This window comes from Belonocnema kinseyi, chromosome 4 (assembly GCF_010883055.1).
Source record: "Belonocnema kinseyi isolate 2016_QV_RU_SX_M_011 chromosome 4, B_treatae_v1, whole genome shotgun sequence".
In the NCBI taxonomy this organism is placed as follows: Eukaryota; Metazoa; Arthropoda; class Insecta; order Hymenoptera; family Cynipidae; genus Belonocnema; species Belonocnema kinseyi.
The window spans coordinates 137,080,167-137,100,153 of NC_046660.1; the positions used below are offsets into that span (position 1 = coordinate 137,080,167).

The 19,987-nt window shown below is 34.7% G+C and overlaps 1 protein-coding gene across 1 annotated transcript in view; it reads left to right on the forward strand.

Annotated features, from left to right (window-relative positions):
* Positions 1 to 2,643: 2,643 nt before the first annotated feature.
* The window catches only part of LOC117171128 (protein kinase C-binding protein NELL1-like), a 324,967-nt gene continuing 307,623 nt past the window's right edge, over positions 2,644 to 19,987 (forward strand). The window contains exons 1-4 of the mRNA XM_033358181.1: positions 2,644 to 2,649; positions 2,749 to 2,904; positions 3,209 to 3,431; positions 3,621 to 3,812. Of these exons, the coding sequence (XP_033214072.1) occupies positions 2,644 to 2,649; positions 2,749 to 2,904; positions 3,209 to 3,431; positions 3,621 to 3,812 (577 nt within the window). The remainder of the gene's footprint in view (positions 2,650 to 2,748; positions 2,905 to 3,208; positions 3,432 to 3,620; positions 3,813 to 19,987) is intronic.

Below are 19,987 nucleotides of genomic sequence, written 5' to 3' on the forward strand. Positions count from 1 at the left end.
AAAACTGGAATTGCCAATTTTGCCCAGAATTGAAACATATTTTCTCCGTTTTCCCTTGTTTGCCATAAACTATTTTTGTTTGGAAAGTAAAGTATTTTTTAGCATTTGTCAATTAGCTAAACAATGTTTGAATGTCTTTTTGTTAAAATAACTTTTTTCACTTACTCATTGAAAGATAGAGTTTTTATGTTTAGCCGAAAAGCTGATCATTGATCGGAGTAAAGTGTCAAACATTTACCAATTGTTTAAACAATGAATTATTATTCAATTGTGACATTTTCTTAAGTAGAGGTGAAAAAATGTAGTTTTTCAAATTTAGTTAGATTTGCCACTTATTATTAAATATTTACGTCACTTAGATACTAATACCTCAGTTTTTAATATATTCTTATTTGTTTAAATCATGTTTTTTGTTTAAACAAGTTTCCTCAAAAAAAAATGTTCAAACTATTTGTTTCTTTGCAATCAATGCAATAAATTGTCATTGTCGGGCGAAAATATTTTTTAAAACCATTTTCGTATTGTTTAATTAATTTATCAAAGACTAATTGTACATTTGGTTTAGGCATGATTCAGAATTTAAGCATGTTTTATCGACCTTCATCAAACTGAAAAAAAGTCAACCGATATTAAGCTATTAGTTAACGACAACCATATTGGATATGGGACAGCGATGCATTTTCATTACACTGAGAAAAATCTTTGTTCGTAACCGGGTAAAGCTAAGATATACCCGTCTGCAAGTTATAGGTGCCGGGTAGACCCATGTAAGCGCTTCTTTTGAATTTAGAGGAAATAAATATTTGTTTTTGTGTTTCGAATAGGACCCGCATAGACACGTATAAACGCTTCTTTTGAATTTAGAGGGAATTAATTTTTGTTTTTATGTCCTAAGTAGGTGCCGGACTGGCCAGGATGAACATATACTATATGACTTTTTTCTTTTTTCAACGGCAAACTCTCAGATAGGTCTTGGATAAGCCCAGATAGACAAATTAATTTTAGTTTTTATGTTCCAAAGAGGTCCTGGATACACCCGAGTAGCTGATCGTTTTGACTTAGATAAAATTAATTTCTGGTTTCGCGTACCGAATAGATACCGCATATACCTAGTACATGGTCACTTTAGTCTTCACTAAAATACAGCATTGACCAGGTCTCCCTGAAAGAACTCTGATAGATCCGTAAAGTTTCCGGATTGGAAATAATTTCACATTCGAGCCCAGATAGACCAATATCCAACCATTTTCTATCAAGCTCGTATCCGGCTTATTTCGGATTCATTCGGCATTTTGAGCAGGATGTGCTTTTTTTCTATATTTTGTGTATTTGAATGAGTGTGCCTACCAGGGTGATTTAAAGGGAAAAATTATAGAAATAATTTCAGAACGACAAAATTGAATGGAATTTTTATGGAATGAAGTCTTGCTGAAAAAATAAACTTTTTATGAGTAAAAAATTGTATGAACAAATATTAGTTACTTAAAGAATTTGTTTCACGTTTAAATATTGAACGATAAGCGGTGTACTTAATTGAATTGAGAAAAAAATCAGATTTTTTAATCACAATTTCCATCAAAATGTAACATAAATATTTAATAAATTGATTAAACATTACGATAGAGGTTTTACACGACAAAATTTTCTGTTTATAATGACAAATTACCGCATTGATTGCAGCAGAACAGAAACACTTTAAACAACTTTTTTTGAAACAAAGATCAGTATTTCTAAAAATGAGCAGCTCTTTGATTAAAAATAAAAGATCTACCTTTCAACAATTAAGTGTTAAAGAATATTTAGACAAAAATGAATTGTTCCAACAATTTTTAATTACTAGTTGAAAAATACTTTGAAAAAATTACCTTGACAAACAAAAATAATTTATGACAAAAAGGGAAAATCAAAACATTTATGTATCAATTTTACACAAAATTGTAAATTTCAGTTTTTTTGAGCGTTCTTTGGGTTCAGCAAAAGGAGGCATTAAAATTCAAAGTAGTTTAGTGGAAAAGATTCGTTGGAGACTCTCTTACAAATTTTTAATATCTATTTCAATCTAGAAACCTGAATACCATTTTTTTGAAAATCGGAATTTCCCCATGTTAATCTTATGGGATTTTCAGGGCCCTTACGGTACATCCTAATGATAACCGATTTTCCAAAAACTTGAAGGGAATTTTTTCAGTAAGCTCACAAAATAGGGGGAGGTGACATACCCTTTATTGGTTTACGGGTTATTAGAGCACCCTAATAAAGAATTGTGTTAGTTAAGTTTAATCACACACTTTAGGCCACCCTCCCGGCGGTGCTCGTCGGGTTGGAGGGTAGCAGATGTACACTTTTCGAAAGCACTTATTGCATTCTACAGCTTTCATTTCTGTTAATATGTATCATGTTACCTTATAACCTGTTAGAACATGTAGAAGGATCTCAAAGTACAAGTTGAGGTATTCTAAGAACCGCTGGCTTCGCGCGGTCAACGAATGTGTGGAAGTGCGGAGCAAGGACGGTCGTAATCAACAATGTGTAAAACACTACACACGTTCAAAAGCCTTTAACTGTTTACGGAATGTTTACGTTTGGATGTCTACGAGATAAGGTCAAAGCAATGCCCGAAACCGACCTAATCTCGAGGCCCCAATGTACGTAAGTCAGCTTTACTGTGAGTTGTATTGTAAAATATAGTACTTCACTTAACGACTTAAAATTACGAATACAATCTATCTATGCATTTTCTGGTTACAGGGCGCTTTACAGGAAGTTAGATTGATAGCAGGACCTCACGGCTATTTATCGCAATGTCCACAGCTTGATTCGTCTTGCCCAACGTGTGGTCAGTTTTCTATACTACAGAACACAGTTGAAGAATTGTTACATAATTTAAACGTATTGACTATTAGGGTGAGTATTTATAAATAATTGAAGTATTGGATTTAGCTATTATATCAGGAATTATTTAAAATAGAGCGAAAAATGTTTAAAACTGTTATTTTTTAATACATTTTAATACTTTTTCATATCTTGAATTAGATTATCGAAATCAGTGCGAAACTACCCATAGCAGTTTTAGATCTTACAAAATGGAGAAAAATATAAGAATTACTGAGTGTTGATATGAAAAAAAGTTTTTAAGTTATTTCTTAGATAGTGAAACATAATTTATAGAACACACCACTATTTACAAATATCAATGTCCTTCCTTTAGTTAGCTGCTGCAGAGTGTAGAGTATCGAAATTGGAAGAGTGTGAGTGTCAAAAGTCTTGTAGGGCAAATGGAACAGTTCACGATGACGGTGCTACATGGGAAAAAGGATGTCAGCAGTGTTCCTGTGTACATGGGGATATTAAATGTAGACCAACGCCTTGTGCTCCAATAGCCTGCAAGAATCCGGTCGTGCCTCAAGGGCAATGCTGCCCAGTATGTCTAAGTAAGTACATGAATCATTCCCTACATACCCCGTAAAAATAACATTCTTTTGCCTGAGCTTGACCTTCTTGGCCTCAATAATTTTCATCGATTCTTCCAAGCATTTTCGCTTGTCAGAAATCACATACCAAATATGCTCCAATAAAAGTGTTGTTTATATAAAAAATGTATTTTTCTTTTTTTTTTACAGAACAGTGCTATTTACACGGTGTGATATATGACCACGGCGAGAGGGTATCACCAAAGCAGTGTGTTGAATGTGATTGTTATGACGGTAGTTTTACTTGTCAAAGGTTTGACACTGAAACCAAATGCCCAACATTGCCTTGTCCATTGAGCGACCAGATCAGCGTTGCTGAGGAATGCTGCAAATTTTGCCCAGGTATGATTTAACGTGAAATAAGTTTTCAAACTTCTGAGCGCTCATAAGATTATGGTTTTTCCCCCCCCCCCCCCCGCCTCACATATATAAGTAATTCTAAGAATATGTACACCCACCCTCCGTAACCAATATTACGTAAGATTTTTAATAACTTATTTTTCTTTGGTAAAAGTAGGTTTTCAACGAAAGACACAAAGAAACTTGAATCTAGTAAAAACAAAAATTCCACCAAATGCATTTAATCCCAACTTTATGATGCCTGCTTTCGACGGGTAAAATTACATTTACATAGCCAGTACATTTTGCGACTGCTCTGCCGCCCAAATTAGGAACGTAGTAAATACAATGTAAATAAGTCCCTTGTCAACTTAACCTCAAATTTTAAACTTGCATGAAGAATTACACAGGACCACACATTTTTTTGAGAGTTTGCTTAGACCGGAATAGGGGTATTATATGTTTTTGGGTCGCAGAACTTACTCACGGTCGCAGAATTGTGTCAACCTGACAGAATTTAAAGTAGATTAAAAAAAAAAGATTGAAAAGATTCAGATTTACAAATGTCAGATTGTCCTATTTTTTACTCTTCGTTTCTTCACTTTTCCATTCATTCTTCCTTCATTCTACCACCCAGAAGACTCGAGGCCATTAATCCCAAGTCTTCAAATCCCAAACTAACATACCCTTAGATCACGAACCCCAAGTATACCAACCATAAGCCTATTAGCCCCAAGATCAGAAACGAAAAACTCATAAAACTCAAACTCACAAACCCCAAAATCACCCACTCCAAATTCACATACCTTAAACCCACATACGCCAAACCCAACCATTTCAAATCCACAAAACCCACAATCCCCAAATCCACATACCAAAAAATCGACACACCTTGAACCCGTATACCCCAAACCCACCAAACTCAAACTCTGCGAAAATCCTAAACCCACACACCTTAAACCTTTACACCCCAAATCCACTAACCTCAAGATCTGCACAAACCTTAAACCCACACACCCTAACGCCACACAGCCCAAACCCCAAAGCCCAAACCCACCCACTTCAAACTCACAAACCCCAAACCCAAAAACCCCGAACCCGCATACCCCAAAATCCACGCACCCCGTACCCGTACACCCCAAACCTACTGAGCTCAAGCTCTACACATACCCTAAACCCACACATCTTAAACCTTAACATCCCAAATCCACTAACCGCAAGTACTGCATCAATCTCAAACACACACAACCTAACGCCACACAGCCACACACACACTGATGGAAATGAAATCTTTATTCGGAGTGAAAAATTGGCAAATTTGTAATAGTTTGCGTGCAAAACTTTATTTAAATTCTAGCCCAAGCATTAAAAAACAAACAAAAAAACAAAATCACTCAAAAACTATTGAAATTAGTCAATTTTTCACTAAATATACATAATTAATTCAAAGTAAGAATAGGCTGTAATTATCCAAAAAGATGTAATTCTAGTATTTATGTAATAAAATAAGGCAATTCAATTTCCAGATGTGTTTCTGGTTCCAATGCCCTTAATATAGCAGTACAGTGTCAAAAAATAGAATAATACCAATGAAAAATTGCTAAACTTGTAAAACTTTTTTTAAAAAGACCATAGCCTATTTGGAGATTTTGTACACTCTCAATTATTACTAATGGTCTCTTAGTATTATAGTGTATTATTCCAAAGAAATGTGATATGTTTTAAAGCTAAATCTTTTAGCGTTTTCAATTTAATTATAAGTCAGTTATTTATTTAAGTTCGTTTTACAATTGTAAGTTTACCTTATTCAGAAGTAATTTTCATTATTTTTTGAATAGAACCTAAGTTTCTGTTTTGTAATACTTTTAATATTCTATTATAGTGTGCAAAAAACTGGACTACAATAACTACTAAATTCTTGAATTTGAAATTGAAAATTGCAAACTTTTTCAATTTTTACATTCTCATCAAGAGACGGTATTAGATTTGTGTAAAATTTGCCCCCCCCCCCCCCCCCCCCCCCCCCCCCCCCGTTTTTGTCAAATGTCCCCGCTTTGAGACCCTATGAATCCGAAAAACATGTTTTGACGAATGTGTCTTTCTGTGGCACTGTGTATTACTATGTGTCTGTGTGACTTTAGATTTTCAGTTTGTCAGCACGATAACTTTCTAAAGAATTGACAGATTGGATTGGCCTTTGGTATACTATTTAAGTGTCCTAAAATAAAGCTCAAGTTCCTTAGCTAACTATTTTGGGTAGAAATTCAAAAAGTGAGCATATTTTGAAAATTTTTGAGACCACTTTTTTCAAAATTCAAATATTGTCTGTACAGATATTCATAGTATTCAATCAGACGAACAATTTATCCTAATGACTTTTCTTTATAAAACCAAAATTTACCAGAGTTATAGCATTTACAAAATTAAAAAAAAAACTTGAAAATCAACCAGTTTAGCCAAATAACGCACGACATGGAAAAAAGTCAAGAAAAGAAAAATATTTCTTTTGTAATGCCATACAAGACTGTTTAACAGCTTTTTGAAATTTTTGAAAAATCGAAAATTCAAATTTGGACGGCATAAAAAAATAATGGAAAATCAAAAATTACATTTTGCGGTTAAACTGTGCAAAATAGCTGAAAAGATAGCTAGACAAAAGTTCTACAATATAAAAAGATCTGCAAATTTGATTCGAATCACTTTTTGATAGCATGCTTATTTTGTATTTTGATTGTGAAAAATGTTATTAACAATGAAAGAATCAGCCCTCTGCGTGGGCAGATTCTCATCACAACTAATGTTTTTAAATTTTTTTATTCGTCTCATGTGTGGGTTTTTAAAAAATTTACTTTTTTAAAAATGTTCTTAATGCTATTTTTCACGATTCGAACAAAAAACAGAAGTACCGAAACATTATTCTTGACAAATTAAGTAATACATACATTCTCATCAAGAGAAGGTATTAGATTTGTGTAAAATTTGCCCCCCCCCCCCCCCCCCCCCCCCCCATTTTTGTCAAATGTCCACGTTTTGAGACCTCCTGAATCCGAAAACAGGTTTTTACTAATGTGTCTGTCTATCCGTCCGTGGATGTTTTTTTTGTTAGTACGATAACTTTCAAAAGAATTGACAAATTGGATTTTCCTTTGGTCAATTCTTTTACTATCTTAAAATGAAACTCGAGTTCGTTAGACATCCCTTTTGGATAAATATTTAAAAAGTGAGCACATTTTGAATATTTTTGAGACAACTTTTTTTGAAAATTTACAATTTTTCTCTACTGGTGTTTATATTATTCAAAAAGATATAGATATAGATAAAAGATATAGTTGAAATACCTTAAGTTACATAAAATGGCATTAGTAAAGATATTCCCATATTAGACAATATACAAAAAAAATTTTGATCAACAGATTATTTGTTGAAAAATTTTTTTCTACGATTTTCCATAAATACATGTTTTTACATTGTCACCATGTATGATTGAGAAAGTATTAGAATTGTCGAAAATTTGACATCACAGTTTTTCAACGGATCTCCACGTTTCGAGACCACCTGAATCCGAAAATCAGATTTTTACGATGGCGTCTGTCTGTCTGTCCGCTCGGCCGTCCGTCCGTAAACGCGATAACTCTCGAAAAAAATGAACGAATCAAATCCATCTTTGGCACACTTTTTTAGGTTCTAAAAAACAGGACGAGCTCGTGAACCAGCCATTTTTAATAAAAATTCAAAAAGTGAGCGCATTTTGAAAATTTTTAAGACCACTCTTTTCTGAATTTGAAAATTCAATGTACGGATATTTATTGTGTTAAAAAGAACAAACAATTTATCCTTATGACTTTTTCCGATCAAAAGAAAATTATCAGAGTTATAGCGTTTTTAAAATCTTTTAAATCAACCGAAAATCAATATTTCAAGCCAAAAAACGCACGATATAAAAAAAGTCAAGAAAAGAAATGCATTTATTTCTAAAAGCCCTACAAGATTGGCATAACAAATTTTTGGATTTTCTTCAAAAATCGAAAATTCAAATTTTTATTGCAAGAAAAATAATAAAAAATTCCATTTTGTGGACAAACTATGTAGGGTACGAAAAAAGGTGAATTGACCAAAATTGTTCTCCCAAAAAAGGTCAACAATTTCGTTAAGAATCATTTTTTGATAGGATGCGTACTTTTCGTTTTATTCGTGAAAAATAGCATTAAAAAAATAAAATAAAGAATAAATGTGTGGAAAAACGACGAAAGTTACGAGAAAAAAAATTCAACAAAACCTGTTTACAAATGTCTGTCGGAAATCGAGCGAGCAGTGCGAGTGTCACGATGAGAATGTGTATCTGAAAGCCTACAGAGCTTTGATAAACTTAATCTTCGACTATACTTAATTAAGTAGACAATTCGGAATATGAAGATGCATATAAATACTGCCATCTAAAAGAGATTTTTTGATAAAGTTTTTTTTAAGCATTCCAAATGCAAAGAATAAATATCCGAGCGCGAAATAATTAAAATAAAATATAAATATTATTTAAGAAACAAAACCGTTTTTACCTTTTTTTGTACTATTATTCAGTATTTTGAACAATTACATGAAGAATGCGGTGCTTCGCATTCAGACTGGATACATGTTTTCAATAAAATTGTAAAGAAATAGCGTTTGGATCAGGGGCCTTCTCTAAAAACAACGACGCATGCGTTCTGACACGCAATGTAACGCATATGGTACTCAATTGTTAACACATATGTTTCTAGCCTAGCTCTAATGGTTTGTGGTTAAATCTGCACATGATGCCCGAAATGTGCATGCATCATGCCAACATTTTGCTACCTGGTTAAACCGTTGTTTTGATACGTAATACAAAGTATTTATCTCAGCTGCCGTAAAAAGCATCCACGGTATTAAGTTCCACTTTACATATGAAAACCGATCGCGTTACGCCTACCCTAAAAGCGCTTTGCCTTGATATTATAAATAAAAAGCTTTGCTTTGGTCAAAAAGCAACGTTCTCAGGGCTGGCTGAACAAACCCGGGTAGAAATTGCCTCTTTATGCCCAAACTAAATATTGGCTCTCACGAGGTCGCAGCCAGATTTCCTAGCTGGAAGAATCTAGACTTTGCCGCTGCTGGCCCTCGACAGGTTATTACCGTGTGCTACTTGTCTTACATTATTTATATACTCACTTTTTAGCACTATATTTTTGAATTAAACTGGATAAAAAGCTTTATTCATAAAGATATATTTAAAAGATAATGTCTATAAATTAATTATTTTCTCGAGGGACCTTGTAAAGTTCTGGACAGGTAAAACGGGTAATACAGCTGTGAGTGCAAAAAAGTACATTAATATTGTTATGCTTAATTATATTTGAATTTAAAAAAGGACAAATTAAAAAAATTACCGAAATGCAAACTTTGGAAATTTTCATTTTTTTTTTTAATTATAAGCATTTGGTGCCTTAAAAATTTGAAAGAATTTTTCTTAAATATCAATTTAATTTGAAATCACGTGAGTACGTTTACAGATCATATATAACAAATCGCGCTTCAAAAAACTTTGTTCCTAATTTCTAAAGGATCGAATGAATGCCGTCAAGCATTTATGATACCGAACTCAGCGTGGCATCGTAGCTATGGGAATTAGGCGTTCGACTTATACGCCTGCGGTGCGTGCGTTCGATTCTCAGCGCTTGTGGATATTTTAATAAACTGCGTTTGTCTTCAGTTATTAGTAATAAGTCTTCTCTAGTCAAATTTAACAATAAGTTTAGTTTTAGAATAACGTGCGGAGTATAGTTAATATTTGAATGTCAATAAAAATACTACAAAACGGAGGAGTGTTTGTGTCAGAGGCTACAGAAAGGTGTAAAATCTTTTAGATTAAACTTTTGGAAAGAATATGTATTTTACAATTAAATTAATATTTTCCTTCTTTGAATAAAAAATTTCTGGTAATAGTTTATGGCAATCTGCTGGTTAAACTTTGATACTACTGCAACCATAGCATCACACTTCAGAATTTAAAGCATGATCAATTTTTTAATAATTTAATATTTTATTTGAATCAACAAAATAAGAGACAATAGCATATGCTTTTGAATAATAGTGTGTGAGGGATTATCTAGATTCTATAAAGACCCTATTAATAGGCCCTTATTGGGTTGTCTTCTGATGACCTCGCTAGCTCAGCGTGACGCTTTCGCTTGCGCCCTCGATAGATTGCCACTTTAGGGCCTCGATAGAAAATACGAAATCTAGACAAGGCCTCTTAAGAACCAAGTTATAATTTCTACCCGGGAATGGTGAATACCCGGGAATGGCTAGACTGATTTCTGGCACCTTTGGTCATCGCAAAGTCGGATCGAATAACAAGAAGCTGGTCAAATGTATAAAGTGTTCATAAAATGGACAAAATGATGTTACTCGGGGGGGTTTCAGGGTCGCTGATTACGAATCCGATGTCAAAAATGTAAAAAGCAAATGATGGGTCCAATATCGTGGACGATCAGGCGGCATAAGCTTTGGATTTTTTTCAAAATTTGCATAAGGGGGCGTCTGAGGTCGCTAATAACGAATCCGGTGTCATAAATTCAACAAAAAAATGGCGATCGAGTATGCTAAACAATCTTTTGTATATTTAACAATTTGGTATAAAAATATACATTTCTTTTCAAACTTTTACTCGGGTGAACGCGGTTTTACATTATAGCCACGGACTAAGTTAAGTGACTGATGAGATTAATATATTATAAGTTAATTTACTACGATGCTTGAAACATCCTACGATAGTGTAGTAGGTATACAATTACGAGCGGCTTGAGCGTTGGAGGTGACAACAGTTACCGCTGGATGCTTTCTTAGAGCTACCATCTGCCACTCCACAGGTTTTTAGGTGCTTTCTTCCTGATGGTCGAGGAAGTTTCTTACAATGCGACAGGTGTTTAATAAGATTCCCTTCTTATTTTCTGCCAATGCCTTATTGACTCCTAAATGTTCAAGATGTGCAGTGCATCCTGCATACATATTGCCTGTAGCCGAAATCACAATGGCATGGATATATACATGATTCACATTCCTTTATATGGTTTTCACTGCTTGCCTAAACTCGCTATACTTATGGTTCTTGGTTGTATAGGTTGACTGCACATTTCTGTAGTAAGGCCTCCATTCTGTTAAGAATGCTAGCTTTTAGGTAAGTTGTTGTTTGAAAATACCCGCTATATCATTATGTCTGTGCGTATTTCCTCTCTGAGCAATTACGCGACATACACGAATAATATCTTCGATGGATTCGTTGGTATCTCCACATAAACTTAATAACACTTAATAACACTTAATAACGAATCCTTTAGTTTCTGGATACAGAATACCCTTTCTTAGACAAATATTGTATGCCTTACTATCCACTTCATGTTAATCTAACGTTTTAAGGTGCTCGACGTTGATAGTTCTCTGTTTCTATTGTAATTCTAATTCCTGTATGGTTTCTGCCCTGATATTCAAGGCACCATCTGAGCAAAAATTCAAGGGCGTGTAGTCGAGATCCGCTTGACAGATGGTACTGTAAAGCGCAACATTTCGTTTGCTTTTTAAATAGTAGCACAACTATATAACTAGTGACTTACACAGTTTTTGGAAATCTGCAATGCCTTATCCTCTACATGTCGTAGTGGAACTACCCTATTAATGGCTTAATGAATATGTTGCATTCGGTGTTTCGTCATTTCCATGCAGATGATTTTGTTTAATTTTTAAAGGTCAGTGCTAGCAAATTTAATGTGTCCCAAGGAGTACGTGTGGACAGGGATAGAATATGTGTTGATTGTCCTGATTTTGTTTACCGAGTTGAGAAAACACTTGATAATCAGTACGAGTCTCGTAGTAAAGGCAGTCGATAGGCTTGTCTTAAATATCGTTTATTTCGAAGTCGTTTTCTAATCTGCGGTTCCTAATCCCCCTCTGACTAAATGCACTGTTCTGCATTTGTCTATTCCGCACTCCATGTGGATATCATTGGAAAACTTCTTTGTGACATCAATTATTTGCAGCAGTTTCTGGAATGAACTGGCGCACAGATTCAGGTCGACTATGTAGTATGTTACGATTAAAAATTTGAACAAAAGCAAACCAAAAAACAAAAGGGTAGTGCATGCGGAGATCAGGTGTGAAGGAAGAAGGGTGAGTGAAGGCGATGGTTTAAAGGGAAAGAGTTTTAAAAGGTTTTAGGGATCGTCTATATATTACGTAACACTTTTTTCTTTTGTTTATATCGTTGTGTCTTTCTCAACTTTACATCAATTTCATGCTCGTCTTTATTCAAACAAAAGAAAAACGCGTTACGTAATTTATGGACGATCCCTTAAAAGGGTGAGAATTGGAGCGTGCGCAATTATTAAAGTTAAAAGTAGTAAAAGTAGTTGCTGAAGTAGGCAGCACCTGCTCGAATAGGAGTTTGGAACAGGGAGGGACAGGGATAACACAAAAACTAGGATTAAACCGAAAATACCAGAAAGAGATAGAGGGTTGTAGAATGTTTGAGAAACTGGAAGCTCTGATAAAAGGGTTGAGAGGAAACAAGGGAAAATCTGGATAATATGAATAGGCAGGGAGACGACGTAAGGCGTGAAGTGAGAAAAGTGGGAAACTGGATTATATGAATAGGCTGGGAAACAACGTAAGGGGGGAAGTGAGAAAAGTAAGAGAAGAGTAAGCAGAGTGGGATTAAATGTAGAAAGAGAAGGAAGGCAAGGTATGGGGTAAGCTAGAGAGCATAGGGAATAGACAGAGAGAGAGGTGTAACAGCAGAGAAATAGGGAGATAAAACAGTTGGAAGACCGTGCAAGCAACTTTGAAATCAGGATTGAGCATATGGAGCCGGAAACTAATAATGCAGAAGTAATAAGAGGGAGTGATAAAAACATGCAAAATGAGAATAAAAGATTAAAGAAGAGACTATGTGAGGCTGAAAGAATATCTGAAGGGGAATGAAGGGAGGAAAGGAAAAGTAACATCGCAGTTAAGTAATTGAAAGTGGAAAGTGAAAAAGGGGAAGCGGAAATAAGAAATCGAATGAGGAATATTAGAGTTCAGGCAATAATTAAAAGAGTTACGAAAATAGGAGGGACGAAGGAACGAAAAGAAGGAATTCTTCTTGTAAAAGTAGGGAGTGAGAAGGAGAAAAAGAAAATGATGAAGAAAACCAAATTTGTTTGGGACGAAAGGAAAGAACTGAAGAAGATTTGACATGAAGAGAGAGGAAAAGGACATAAAAAATAGAGTGAAGGGCATGGTTGTAGAAGAAAAAGGGGCACATGGTATGAATAGGGACAGACATGATATGGATAAATGGGAAGGGATCATGCTGAGATAAAGAATTAGAGCAAATAAGGAAAAAGGGAAAAGGCGAGGAGACTAGTACGGAAGAAGATGAGACAAAAGGGCTTAAAAGGAAAAGAGAGGGGTTTCCAAATGGCGAAGGGGGAAACACTACGAAGAAACTGTAAGCAAAAAGAAGAAAAAACGTGAAAATAGCTTTCTGGAATATTTCAGGCTTGAAGAACAAGTATAAAGGATTTAAGGATAACTATAAAAGGAGGATGCGATTATGCTGAGTGCCATCCAAATAAATGAGAAAGATTGGAAGGGGATGAAAATGATTTTGCCGAAAGGTTATGAGTGGACGATGCAAGAAGCAAGAAATGAACTCCGTAAACGGAAAGGGATGGGCGGCATGTAATGAAGAGTTTGTTTCGATAGGAGCAGACTTGAAAGCCTGAAATTCCAAGCAAGTGAGAGGGTTTCGGGATGAAGAAAAGGAGGCTTACATAAGGAGATGCATACATATGGAGACGGGCCGGGAGTGAAGAAGTTTAATAGACATGATAGGAGAAACAGGATGGTTTATATGCAATGGTAACAAGAAAGGAGATGAAGAAGGGGAGATCACATTTATCTGTAAGGGAAAGCAGTGATAAATCACATATTGGCGGAAAAAACAATGCCGAAGGCGGCAGTAAGAGAAGCAGGGAGAAAAGGGAAAGAGGGGGAGAAAAGAACACAAAAATTGAATTTGTGGGGGGTGGGGTGGGTGGGGTGGGAGAATGTTAGCTTAGAAAAAGAGGAGGAAGTATACTCGTTAATTGAATGGTAGAAGGGTTCGTTTAAAAGGTAAGGGATTATATAATGACAAAAGCAAAAGGAGGCTAGTGAAACGAGGAATGGTTTTGTTGAAAATTTTTTTCGTGTTTGCTTCAAAATTCGTAATTTTTAGAAAAAATTAATTTCTTTAGTAGAAAAATCATCTTCTTATTAGAATATCATTCTTGTTGTTTGTGCATTCACTTCTGTGTTTAAAAACTTACCTATTCTGTTTTAAATTCGCTTGTTTTTGTTGAAGTTTAAAATTGATTTTTTAAATTGAAAATTGATTTGTTTAATTTTTGGTCTAAAATTCATATTTGATGTTAAAAATTAATATTTTGATTCATAACCGTTTTCAATTAAAAATTCATCTGTGTTGGAATTAAATTATTATTCTTGTTTGAAAATGTATCTACTTTGGTTAAAAATTCTTTTTCTTTTGTTTTTAATAATTGAACTATTTTGTTGAAAAGTCAAGTGTTTGTTTGCTAAAAATTAATTTTTAATGCTAAACCCTGAAATGTGTCATCTTCGGTTAAACTTTTTTTTTTTTAATTTGATACTTGAACAATTTTTCTGAATTTTTTTTGGTCAAAAATTGACCTCTCTCAGTTACATTTTTTTTTGGTAAAGAATTATTCGTCTTCTTCATTCATAATATGTCCCCTAAGAGTTTACATGGCTTCCATTCCTTAAAATCTTTCCGCTTATATATAGATATGTCTATATATTTTTTACAAGCTTATGCTTTCTACAATTATTAACAAGTATTTACATAAAGCCTTATATCTAGTTCCTTATCTCTATTACCTGTGATAGCGCAATTTAGGACTTATTAGCAAACGAGTGTGTGAGCGAACGACAGCCAGAGTGCAAGCGAGAGAGAGGAAGAGAGAGATAGCATGAGAACGTTCACGCAGCTTAGTCTACTTAACTTTTACAGTACCATTACTTACAATATGTACGCTTCTAATCTAAGCGACTTCCGTTTTCTTTTTCTTTCACTTTTTTTATACCTCTATTTGCCTTTTGGACATGCATTCTTACATCCTTCCCATACATGCGCCCCTATTTTCTGCTCTCATTCACATATTTCACACATTCTGTTCTCTATTTTTCCCAACACATTCACAGCCTTACATCGTTTCCCAATCTAACTCTTGATATTCTGGTCCACCTTCTCTCTCCCCATTCCTTTTCTAAATACTTTGGTACTCCTTCCTTTTTTATCATCTTATAACATTTATTGTATTTTGATTCCTTAACCATCCCCCATTTTCTATTAATTGTCTTTTCCTCTCCCTTTTTTGGAATTCTTCATAGTTTACTCCAGTCCTCTAATACTTAACTTATCCCTTTGCGTTTCTTCTCTCACCATATATCCTGGGGTCCTCCAGTCTGACCCTAGTGTCCACCTTATATACCTTTCTTGAAAACTCTTAATATCTTTTCTTTCTTTCCATCCTCGTATCTCTGCTCCATAACCTAATACCGGTCATACCAGCGTATCAAATAACCACATTCTCCTTCTACAATTTTTTGTAAGCTTCTTTTTCCTATCCCCCATATCTGTTTCATTATCCCTGCTGCTTTTTTGATCCTTTCTTTTATATGAGCTGTATGATCTCCATACGTTTGCAAGATATATCCCAAATATTTAAACTCTTTTACTTCCTCTAACTTTATTCCATTCCATCTCCCTGTCCATTCTTTCTCCCTTGCCCCACCTTTTCTAATCCTCGTTATCTTTGTATTTTCTACATTTAAATTCAGCTTTTTCCCATCTAAGTATTTCTCTAATCTTGTAATTAATCCCGCCATCCCTTCTTCATCCTCTGCCATCAACACTATGTCGTCTGCGTATGCCAGTGTATATATCTTTATTTTCCCTAGCCTTACTCCTCCCCAACCTTTTCTCCTTATTTCTTCTTCTAAGTCTCATGAATCTAATGAGTTAAAGGCCGCCTTTAAATTCACGAACATTGGTATCATTGCCCCTTTTCCCTTTTTAATCCTCTTATTTACTAGAGCGTTCAGAACATATATGTTGTCCATTACCCCCATTCCTATTCCAAACCCTGTCTGATTCGGTGGTTCGATCTTTTTTTGTTCAACTTCTATCTTCAATCTCTCTGACAAAACAGTTATATATACTTTATACAGTGTTGTCATCAGCGTCACCTCCCTATAATCTTTAACCTTCTCTCCTTTGCTTTTCTCAACGATTGGTATAACTACTCCTTCTTTCCATGACTCTGGCCACACCTCTCCTCTCCATACTCTATTATACATTATCCATGCTCATTCCTCTAGTTCCTTTCCTCCATATTTCCATACTTTATTTGGAATCTCATCTATAACCGGTGCCTTTCCATCCTTCATTATTTCTTAAACCTTAACTATTTCTTCCCTTGTTATGTCCTATTCCTTATCTCTGTCTTTACCATATTTGCTTCCCTTTATAACTTTTCTTTTTATGCCTCCTAGCAAATCCAAAAAATATTTCTTCCATTCTACCATTTCAATATCTTGGTTTACTCTTCTTCTTCTTTTGCTTTCTCTATTTACTTCCGTCCATATATCTTCATCCGTCCTAGCCTTCTCCGCGTCTTCCTCAAACCTTTTATTCTCTTCCTCTTTCTTTTGATCGCAGAACTCAGTATACTCTTTCTTTTCTTCCCTATATTCTTTCCCATTACTTTGTTCTTTTCTCTACTTTCTTAATTCCTTTCTAAACTCCTTTTTTTCTCTTTACCGTCCTCATCCCACCCACTTCTATTTTCTCCTTCACTAACTTAATTTTTGTTTGTGCACTCTAAACCTCTTTATATTTCTTCTATCATTTTCCTATCTCCTCGTCCACATTTCCCTCTCCTATTTCTTATATTTATGTCCTTTTCTTTAAACGGTTCTCTTCATTCCCGTCACTAATCCCCTTTTTCTACACTTTTTACATTTACTCCCCTTTTATTTATACTGCTATGTATTTTTTCCCCTCTAATGTCAATATTAAGAGAAAGTGAGCTGAATCAATATAATCACCTACTTCTACTTTCTTGACCGTCTCTCTTACCTCATCATCCAATAGGACATAATCAATTACCGTTTCCCTTCCACCTGCTGAGTGCGTATTTTCTCCTTCCTCATCTTCTTCTATATTTCCGCTTAAGATATACCATCCCAGCTCCTCCAATCTCTTCCACAACTTTTTTCCCTCCCCATTTAGTACCTTATCTTTGGTTTTTGTTTCTATCTCTTTTCCCCATTTCCTTACTCTTCTATCTCATGTTCTCGCATAGAAATCCCTACCTATTATCAGCCTAATCTCTTCTTTATTTTCTTCAATCATTTCTTCCATCTCCTCTTCTTTCTCCTTCATATGGCCATTTACATCAACCCTCACTACCTTCCACTTCTCTCCTCCCATCTTTACCACTTCTACTATTAATCCTTCCTTTTGTTCTTTCCTGTCTTTCTTAACTATATATTCTAGTAACATATCTTCCATTCTTCCATACTTTCGTTCCTCGTCTTTTTTTCCTTCTTACTATTTCTTATTTTCCTATCTCCCGTTCCTGCTTCTCCTAGTTTCCCTGCACCTCATTTCTTACTATTTGTTCCCTTTCTTCATTCCAATCCCACCATACTCCGTCTATCTGTATTCTCCCATACTTAACCTGTGTTCTTTTTTTCCTTTTTTCTTTCCTCTTCCGCTATTTTCCTCAATTTATACTGCATCTTCCTTTCTACCTATGTCAAATCATCCCCTATTCTCTCCGAGCTTCCATATAACAGTCTTTTCTTTGTCATTACTTGCTTTTATGTTCCCATTTCTTTAATCTTACCAGTACTATTATTTCCCCTATATCCTCTTCCCTTCCTACACTTCTCACTTCCTCTATCTCTAGCTTCGCATCAATTCTTTTTTTTAATTCTTCCACTTTTTCCTTCCAGTCCTTCCCCTCTAATCTTATACCCTTTATCACTATGTTTCTTTTTCTTTCTTCCCTCTGTTTCCTTTCTATTCTATGTTCTATTTTTCTTAGCCCTTCCTTCCCCGTATTCCCACTCTCGCCCCCACCAAAATCCCGGTTTGAGCTTTCAAGTTTCTTTATCCTACCTTGCATCTTCTCTACCTTCTCATTATTATTTTCCTGCTGCCCTAGATTTGTTCCAATGATTGCATCCTTTTATCTAACTGTTCCCTGCTTTCTTCCCTTTTTTGTTTCTTTTATGTTCAGCTGTTTACCGCCTAAATTAATTCTTTGATTCCTCTCCCCTATTATCCTGCTTTTTTCACAAATCCCCATTACCTTTATCATCCCTTCGCGAATTTCTTTTAGTCTTTCCTCTTTCGTCGGAACTTCACTTTCATCTCCACTTCCTTCAGCCCCCTTACTATTATCATTCTTCTCTACTAAATTCTGCTTTTCCGGCGGCGATCTGAACATTTTTTGATATTTTAAGCTCGCACCGATATCTTCCTTCTCTTCAGTGCTTCCCCTCTCCTCTCTTCCTTTTGATAAAAGCCTCAATTGATCCCTCGCTTTTTGCTCTTCATCTCTCTTTTTCTATAATTTTCTTTTATTCCCCCTTGCCTTCCTTTCTTTTATCTCCTCGTTCGGCATACTGAGCACTTCCTTCTCTAAATCTGTTTCTTCCGCGGAGATACTCGCTCCGCTAGCCATAAATCCAATTAAAACGCTCCCGCCTTCTATGCTTCTTTGCTAGAGAATTATTCTTACTTTTTTTAAATGCATCTATTTTAATCAAGAGTTCATTTCTTTCGTTAACAATGCATCCTTTTTGTAAAACTTTTTTTTAATATAGTTTGAGATTATGTTTTAAATAAAGATTAAATATTTCATCTTTCGAGAAAAATTGATCTTTTTAGTTGAAAATTCATCGATATGGTTGAAAGTTGATGTATTTTGTTGACAATGAATGAAAATTGTGCTTTTTTGTTAAAAATTCGTTTTTTTTTATTCCTACAAGTTTGATTTTTTTAATTTTGTAATTTTTTTTACTTTTTGACAACTTACCTTTGTTTTATATTTGATTTTTTTGTATTCAAAATTAATATTTTTAACTAAAAATTTAAATGTCTTATTTTTGGTAGAAAATTTAACTTTTTCACTTGAAAGTTCAGTTCTTTGTTTGAAAATTTAACTATTTTGTTGAAAATTTTAAAACCAGAATTAATTTGAGGAGTAGCTGATTAGATCGTCGTTCTTGAAGTTGGGCGAGCTTGGTTCATGTTCGCGCATTTTCTGCACGTTTTTTTTTAGTTCGCTTTTGCTCTGAGCGTGTCAAGTATAATCCTAATTTTAATCTCGATTTACGTAGATTTTAAATAAAATTAGTTAAAAAAACGCTCGAATTATCTCTGCTTCGTTTCTGACAGCGAAAAGCAGGGTATGGCATTCGATGTTATGTATCCGAAAACCATACATAATTACTTTTTTCGCTTTGAAAACAAAAGCAATCAATAAAGCAAATATGAAAGTTCTTATCTGGCAGGGTTTCCGATACTAATAAAAATACGCCATATTTTCAATTAGATTTTTTCAATTTTAAAAATAATTTCTTAATTTATGGTTATGAAGTTTTGACGAATGAGTTTAGCCAAGTTTTATAAAGGAAAACTATTTAGTTGAGTTTCTAGATGTCCGAGGCCCAAAAGTGCTATGTATGTATAGAAACACCCATATAGGGTTTAATTCAATTTTATAATTTAATACTTACTTGATTCTAAGATAAGCGGTTATTTTACAAGGTTAAATGATTCTCTATTACGCTATTTCGGGTAACCTATCATTTGGTTATCGGCAATGGTTCTCTTGCAGACTCTGCTATTATGCTTTAGCCTAATTTTATCACATTATTTAGTGTATGACCACAGCGTGTAGGTGACTCGTTCGTTGTATTGCGTCCTAGTTGTCGTTGGTTGCTGCCGGTGGAACACGGTTGAATATATGTGTGGGACTATGTGCCTCAGCTGCTACCTTGTTGGTGTGTCATTCCTTGTGTCGCGCTGC